The sequence below is a fragment of the Marmota marmota genome, unplaced genomic scaffold, assembly GCF_001458135.2.
Source record: "Marmota marmota marmota unplaced genomic scaffold, marMar, whole genome shotgun sequence".
NCBI lineage: Eukaryota > Metazoa > Chordata > Mammalia > Rodentia > Sciuridae > Marmota > Marmota marmota.
In genome coordinates this window covers 4,305,982-4,314,688 of record NW_026000080.1, presented here as the reverse complement: position 1 = coordinate 4,314,688, position 8,707 = coordinate 4,305,982, and the positions used below count along the sequence as shown (strand labels likewise).

At 32.3% G+C, this 8,707-nt stretch overlaps 1 protein-coding gene across 4 annotated transcripts in view; it reads right to left on the bottom strand.

Annotated features, from left to right (window-relative positions):
- Positions 1–441: 441 nt before the first annotated feature.
- The window catches only part of LOC107158284 (SSX family member 2 interacting protein), a 37,283-nt gene continuing 29,017 nt past the window's right edge, over positions 442–8,707 (bottom strand). For all 4 annotated transcript variants that reach the window (XM_015504750.2, XM_015504751.2, XM_048815004.1 and 1 more), the window contains exons 12-14: positions 6,411–6,525; positions 5,836–6,001; positions 442–3,675 (exon numbers count right to left, since the gene is read on the bottom strand). In XM_015504750.2, coding sequence (XP_015360236.1) covers positions 3,501–3,675; positions 5,836–6,001; positions 6,411–6,525 — 456 coding nt within the window. In that variant the 3' untranslated portion in view covers positions 442–3,500. The remainder of the gene's footprint in view (positions 3,676–5,835; positions 6,002–6,410; positions 6,526–8,707) is intronic.

Sequence of the window (8,707 nt, the reverse complement as noted above, 5' to 3'; positions counted from 1 at the left end):
TTTAGAAAAAGGACTAGAATAACTGATTTGTTTTCCTTATCTTTGTGGCCCAAATCCTTGCAAATGCTAAATTAGATAACAGGGAGAATACCCTATGCTGCTTTGCATATGAACCATTTGTGAAAAACAATCTATTACATAGTACTTCCTGTGGTTAATAATGCCAAGACAAAATTGAAAGCCTGGTGTGACGATCACAAAATGGATGAGAGGCCCTGGAACAGAACCATCAGTTACATTATTTAAGACTGAAAGTGTGGATAGTTTATTTTACAATTTAGATTTATATGGCCAATCTATCACTTAACTCAGATTCTCCACTGCAGGGAGTGTGTGCTTATCTTTTTATTCCCAAGGACTGGAAAGAAGTGATAAACCCTGACACATAGTAGGTGCTTAATAAATGCTTATCAAAACACTGAAAAAGAGTAAAGACAAACATAAAGAAAAGTGTTTACTAGAGTTCAATAATCCATACTTAAATTCAATCTAGAAATAAGAACATGATTTACATTGGGAAATATATTTCAAAGATTTTACAACAGGACAATCATAGAAGGCCTTGATAATTCATGGCGCTCCAGGCATACACACCGCAAAATCCTCTTCTGGGGTCCCGGGGCTTTCAGATGCTTCCCCAGGGGAAGTCAAGACTGGATTTCAGGGTACTCTTTTCTCAACATGCACCATGGAATGTGTTTTTCCATAGAAATCATGTTATCACAAGCCTATAAATAAATCCTGGCTAGCTAAGGTTAAATACAGCACTCTTTCCAAATAACAAAGAATTTCAATTATACCATGAGACAAACAATTTGCTATGGACTGTCCTGTATCAATTAATATATTCCTCTGTAAGAAAACACCTATTAAATTTAATGATTTTCTGGTATCACTGGTTGTTCTATTAAGTTCTTCATCACTGTAAACTGCAAGTGCAAACATTTAAGAGAAACAAATTTTTATCTCCCATTTTCTTTGCCACTTTTACGCTTTGAAAATTCAAAACAGATATGTCATATAGAAAAATGAATGAGGCATAAAATATTTCAGACTTACATATTGATAAAGAAGAAAACAAGATTATCAGGAGGGCTGATAATCCTGAAGTACACTATGGTACCATCATTTAATCATGGCTTAGATGTAAGACTGTAGCACAGCAGTATTAGTATATTGCAAATATCTTTAGAAGAGAAATTCTTGGAAATTTTATGTGTGGATTCAGGGGTTTTCCAACATGGAAAATCACACCAACATTCTGGAAACCCTAGGTGATTGGGGATCATTTTAGAACAGGAAAGTACATGCCAGGCCTGGTGTCATACACCTGTAATCCCAGTGACTTGAGAGCCTGAACCAGGAAGACTGCAATTATGCAAGATCCTGTCTCAAAAAAAAAAAAAAAGACAAAAACCCAAAACAAAACAAAAATCTAGAATTGCAAAGTATAGCAAAACAAAAGTGATAGGTAAAAAATACAACTTCTAGCAGATCTATGCAAATACCAAAATCACAATAAATCTGGTTTTCATTTTACTGTTTCTTTCACACCTTACATTTTCAAATAAGTCTCAAGGAAATTTTCTTTCCAATAAGAGAATTCAACACATTTTAAAATGAAAACACAACAAAAAAAGATGCTGCTTTCTAGAAATCCATCCTCATGCAATACAGTATTCTCTAAAGAGGATTAATATAAAAATCAGATTATTTACCTCTGGCAAAGTACAACATGAAAACCCCTGGGGAAAATTTATTTCTAAAATTTCTGATTGCCTTTTTTTCGACCACATTACTGCAAAATAGCAAAAGAATGATTATATCTTAGCTAGGTCCCTTCCCAGAATCTCTCTTGACATTCTGTAAAATTTGTAATATTTTAAAGACTAAAGAAGTGTCCATGCATCAAGCTGAAGGTAGTGAGTGACTAATATTCAAGAGCCATCTCCTTGGAACTATAAATAGGGTTAGTGTTGGTATATTCATTAACGTCTCAAGATACTATCAGCCCTGAAAAAAAATGGCCACTGCTACACAACGCTAAAGAGTCACATATAGTGAATGGATAACATGAAAGCCTTTTTTTGGGGTAGTCTTGGAAATTTAAATGGAATAGTTACAAACAGGGTGAGCATATGTAAGTGGTTAAATTGCTAAAAAACGGGAAGGTAGATGGGACTTAACTACCACACCTAGCAAAGACTGGACCTGTGTAGGCTTTTATATACAGCAAAAAGCAGGGAGGGTTAGGCACTTAAAAGCTTTTTGATGGAAATCCAGGGGAAGAGCTTGGGCCTACAAGTATTATTATTACTATCAATAATAATTTACTGTTCATGAAGAACATGCTATCAGAAACATTACAGAGACAAAAGAGCCTAAGATTGTTCTGAAAATGAAATGACACAAGACTGTCCAGAGTATCATATCTGGATTATAAAATTCAATACTTTTGTACTGCCATATTTACTTATCATTAGTGGTAAATATTTCATTGAAAAATTATTAAAAAATTATTGTCAATGATATAAAGTCCTAGCTGATATAGATTATTACCTTACTGGTACCCATCTAATAAGGAAAATATCACCATCCATCTTAAATATCTTTATCATCCAAATATCTTAAATCAATGCTCTCAAAATTGTTATTCAAAGGTACTTTCGTTGACTTGCCCCATTACTCCCCATTACTCTATAATCAAATCTTTTAAAAATTATAATATCCTATGTATATAAAATAAAAATCTAATGCTGTAAAAAATCTCAAAAATGTAATGTTAGTAATGTTGATTATCTAAAGAACTCAGCTTCATGGAACAGATTTTCGAATATTTATTGCCCATATGGATAAAAAAAACCCACAAAACCTTAAATGCAATGTGGCAATGGTCCTAACACACCTGTAAACAGAATACAACTGAAGATTTTACTGTACTCATGGTTGTGTAGAAGTTTTTAAGTCTTAAAGCCTCTTAACATAATCATGTATATTATGTACAAAACATACATAAATTTCATTTTATTTAAAACATGAAAGAGGTAATTTCAAAATCACACTAAACATAATAAATATAGAACTTGCTTTGTTAAAAATCTACAGTATACATTCAAGTAAAGGTTAAACTTCCAATGCCAACTATATTTGGGACAAAAATTAAACATTTACAATAATCAGTTTCCTAAAAGTGCTATTTTTAATACCTATAAAGAGGAAACTCATTCTAGTGCTTTGTTTCCATCCAAACATCTATACATTCCTTTATTCACAGAACCAGATGTTTCTGTTACTAAAAATACATATCCAAAGCTTTTATATCCTTTTAAAGACATTTAGCATTTCAGCTCTTTGGGGGAAGACAGGGAAATCCAAACAAACAACTCAGACCATCTTGAATTATTAGAGATGACTGACTTTATGGCATACCCTGTTTCAACTTAGATGTGAAATCTGATGAACATGTTAATGAAAAAAAAAAAAAAATCCCATCCACACATCTAGGGTAAGTCATCTTTTTCCACATGAGAATTTGTATAGGTCAAGGAGCATCCACTGTAGCAACCTTCCTGTGACCCAGGTCTTGATGCTATGCTCCACTTCTGATTTGTACATTCTCTTCCAACCTGATTTGGTGTAGTTTCTTCAGGACTTATATTCAGTACATTGATTGAACTGTTGGAAAAAGAAAGGTAAATCTTAATAATTATCCCTTCCCTCTTTTATATTATATATGCTTTAGATATCCCTCAATGTCTAAATTCTGGCTGCTCCCACATCCTGTGCTAAGTAAATTTTGAGGACATACTGATCAAGAACATTAAAGAGAAGTGCTTCAAAATGGGTTATCATTTTTACCTATCCATCTCCTTACTATCGGTTTTATCTGTCCCTCTAATCTACTCTGAAGCATGCTGCCCAAATGAAGCCTAAAGTAGATACAGAACATGTGGATTTTGAAAGCTAATGCTCCATGTCTCCATCTTTCTGCTACTATTTTCTAATCCTATTGTTTTTTTCTTTGCTTGTGTGCTTGTTCATGCTTGCTTTCATGAGTCCATCCACCCGTCCATTCAGATATTTAATGAGGGCCTATAAAAGTAATTAAGAGATCAGACTCCAAAGCCAGATGGTTTAAGTTCAACCAGCCTCAAAACAAAGAAATATGAAACGATTACTTTAAAATCCACAAAGCTGAGTCAATGAATAATATATTTTTATTGCCTGAATATCTTACATAATTTTTTCAGAAAAACTTTTTAAATGTACATTTCCCATAACCTTTATTTACTAACCTGACCTTACAACACGACAATGTTGTTAGTCCTAAAAACTGAAACCAATAACCTAAAAATTTTATTTACACTTTATCTATACTTAAAAAAATTGCTTATACTTAATTCAGTCCTCAAAATCCCTGAACCTCAGAGCTGTCTCAGGTAAGTTCAATGATCAACTTAGTTCTGTAAGTAATACAGCACGTGTCACCCTGCACAGATTCAAAGCACAGCCTTTGTATAAAGTTCTACTCTATAGTAAAAGAAGTAAGGAAGGAGCTGTTATAGAAATTAGTTACAAATACACCTAATTATTTTAATGTAATCTTATTATAAAATAAAAACCAAGTTTCTTCAGGAATAAAACATATGAATTTATAAAATAATATAAAATTCAAGAATTATGTCAAGATGCACAGCTTTATGTAACTCTATTCTGTTCATCTCATTCTCAGAGGTTAGAATAGTTAAACAGAGTTCATTTAAGCACCAAAATTTTGTTTCTTTGCCACTAAAGTTGTTTAGGGTAGCCCTCAAAATACAAAAACAGAAAATCTTTTTAATAATACATTTTTATTTACATATATTTTTGGTGCCACTGAATATTTACAATGAACCAAACTTAATTTATATTAAAACTTAACTCACATCCTGTCATGTAGGTACTAAATGTTAGACTTTTTAATTAAACCACAAAACAATGCCTTCAAGGAATACTGACCTGTCAAATATTTCATAATAAAAATAATTATGTAAAAAAGTAAAAATTTACAAACTTAAAAATGACTGAGATAACTTAGATATAAAATGACTTCTTTGTATATGATGAGAATTTATATCTATATGTAGATAATTCTGATTGATAAATTTGGGAGTTTCAGTAACATTCCATGTAAGAAAATACTAGGTTTATATTGTTAGATTATAAATTAAACTTTCATTTCCCATATTCAACATATCAGTCAATCTACTGGCCTTATCTTTAAATACACCTCAAATCTCTACATTTTTATCTTCACATATGACCTGAGTTCCAATGACCATAATCTCTCATCTCAACTCCAATAATGTACTCCTAACTGGATCCCCTGGCTTAATTACTGACTCTTATACTGTTTTCCACATAACAAAACTGTACACTTTTAAAAACTTGGATTCCCACCCAAATCTTGAATAAAATTCTGAAATGCTTATCCAATGCCCTTAGAACAATATGTGATCTACAAACTATGTACTACATAAAAACTGTGAAAACAATATTGTTATATTAAAATATTAACTATTGCAAATAAAATTGTATTTTACATGTGAAGTAAAAAGACACACATTATATAATTTTGAGCTCAAAGAATAGGAACCAGATCTACCTTGCTTGCTGCTGTACTCCTGGCACAATGCCAATATACTGGACACCTAGTAAGTACTTGTAGAATGAATAAACGCATCTACAAAATTTCTATCCCAAACTTCTACTATTGCTAATACTACAGGTATGTCAACTTCTCCTCAGCATTGCAATTTTTGGAAACACGTAAAAAGATCACCCACAAACAAATACCTATGTTCAGATACACAGGAAGGTGTTGGGCAAAAGTCTGAAGTAGAAGGTGAAGCAGGAAGAGATTTAGTCAGTTTAGAAATGCAAACTTGAGACCCATTAGACACACTGTGAGGCTTCTTCTGCTGTGTCCTTGAGTGCACTATAAGATTGTCCCGATCAGAACCTGTTAAAAAAAGGGGGGGGGGGGGAGGATGCAGTACATGTGGTGAGGTATTAAAAACAGTGAAGACAGCTACTAGGATGATCCATTTGAAAGAGATATGAGAGAACAAATTAAATTAACTTGCCAACTCTGTTGCATATCCTGCAAACAGAACTATCTAGTTATAAAAATGTTACCTCTAGACTGTGATTTTTCAAAAACCTGACATTATTTCATTCACAATTAAAGTTACTTAAGATAGGTATAGTCTTCCTCTCATTCTCATTTTGACTCAGTAAATAAAATCTTAAAGTTGATTTTTAGGTCAAATTAAAAGAACTTTTTCTGGTGATCTACAAAGGTTTATATTAATAATCTGTACATTTCATTTGGATACATATTCAGATTAAAGAGTTTATGAAGTACTCACTTCCTGAGAAGGCACTGAAAAGTTTCACATTTTCTGAGTTCTGGTGGTCAAATGTAGTCATATTTAAAAACTGCTGTTTTAACCAACTGGCTCTTTCTTCTTCAAAAGCCTTTCTCTACCATGACGACAAACCAAAGAAATAATGGTTAATACTTCAATATACACACGGTTGCCATTTCACGACTTCTCCATTGGTGTTTGCTCTCTGGCTTATTTATACATATTCCTTATATCAAATAAATTAACCTAGGAAACTAAGAAAATCATGTTTAAAAAATTCTACCCATTTCACCAAATAAACCAACAATCCCTATTTTCATAGTAATTTTGAATTCAAATGAACAATGCAAAAACATACAGAACACATTATAAACATAAAATCATAAACAGAAAAAGTACTTTATAAATTAATGAGTGGGGGGAAAAACGGACTTCTGGCTTCATCAATCATTTCTTTCATTCTCTAGCCCTTTACCAGCCACCACCACTAAGCCACAAGAGGGCATATACAGGTTATGTCACACCTCACCTTTCTGAACAGCAGTCTCTCGTCCTTCCCTCTCATGTCCCACTGCCACCACTGTCCCCAGTGACCACCAGCAGCTAATATTTTTATGCAAAGAAAGACACCAGGCAAAGTAGCAAGAGCAGTGTCAGACAGGGGCACAGAATGAAGGTGCTCCCACGGGACATGCTGGCACAAACTGCTCTTGCTCCCCGCCCCCAGGAGACAGCTACTGATAAAATAGACTTTCATAGTGGGGGAAATCCATGTCATATCACCTCTTAAAATATAGAGTCCTTTATTCATAAATATTAATACAGAATCATGTATCTTCATCACACATTGCAAGAAAACTAATGACTTGAAAAAAAAGGCCAAGATATTATATATATATATATGATGACCATGGGTAACAGGTAATTCAATAAATGGGAAAAAAACCTTTAAAAAAATTTTAACATATATTATCAGATGAATCAATGACTGTAAAACAAAGCTTTAAAAAGAAAAGCAAAAATTAAGATTTTTTTTAAAAAGCAAAAATTAGAACATTTAAAAGATAAATTCTGAAAACAAACTATGTGGCTAAAGTGAATAATAAAACTAAAATCACCAGTTTGGTGATTCACAAGATAAAGGTAAAAGAATATCTAAAGAAATACTCAGAATGCCAAACATTGTCTGAACATACAGATATCTAGAATACAGCGAAGTCAAAACAGAGAAAAATTAAAAAATAGATAAAATTTCCGTAGACACAATCTTCCAGATAAAAAGAACTATTTGGACATATCCTGGTAAATTTTCAGAATAGTAGGAACAGAAAGGTCCAAACACTTCCAGAGAAGGGGATAGAAACTAACGTTATCTACAAAGTAATATAGGTTATAATATAATCTGGCCTTTCTTTAACAAAATCAAACATGAGAAGAAATGGAATAATTCTTCCAACACTATGAGGGGAAAAAAGGTGACAGAACAAATGTGGAATGTATTTTTGGGTACTCCAGGATTCAAAATGTTTATCTCTTATGTACTATTTATGAAAAGTTACTTCAGATGATAACATAGGAAATTCAAAAGAAACCCCTAAGAGAAAAGCATGAGATACATATAAGAAATACAGCAGCTAAATCTGTATTTAGAAAATATAGAAAGTCAGAAAGGAAGCTACAGAGAAATTCAAAGAATTCACTAACTAGTAATACAGCTCTTATGGGTAGCGAAGTTTAATAATACAGAAAATTTTCTATGTGTCTAAACATATTAGTTTATGGAATGAACAATATTTATATAATCATGATGCTATCAGTGTTGTTGCCTGGTTTTAAATTTTCAAGTCTCAACTTTTGACAAAGTACTTATTTCTACCCTGATTATATTACAGGATGGAACACAAATGTGTTAACACCTGACAATGAAAAATAATACCATAAACAAAAATAGCCAAGTAAAGGGGGAAAGAGAGGTGGAAGAGGATAACTATCAGAATTTCTTCATCTTTCTTTGCAGGGATTTGATACTGTCTGAAGATGAACAAATGTGATATGGAAACATCAAATATATTATTTATTTATAGTAAAAAAGGAAACCAAAACAGCAAAAGTTAATATTATGAAGAAATCAGATGTGAATGAGGAAGAGTATAGGTGGAAAATACCATAAGATCACTATATTCTTTTATCTTACACAACAGAGAATTGATAGACTAACATCGAGAAAAAATTATTTAAATACTATATATTTAAGTTAAAAGAATACTTTCAGAAGAATTTACCAACACAAACATTTA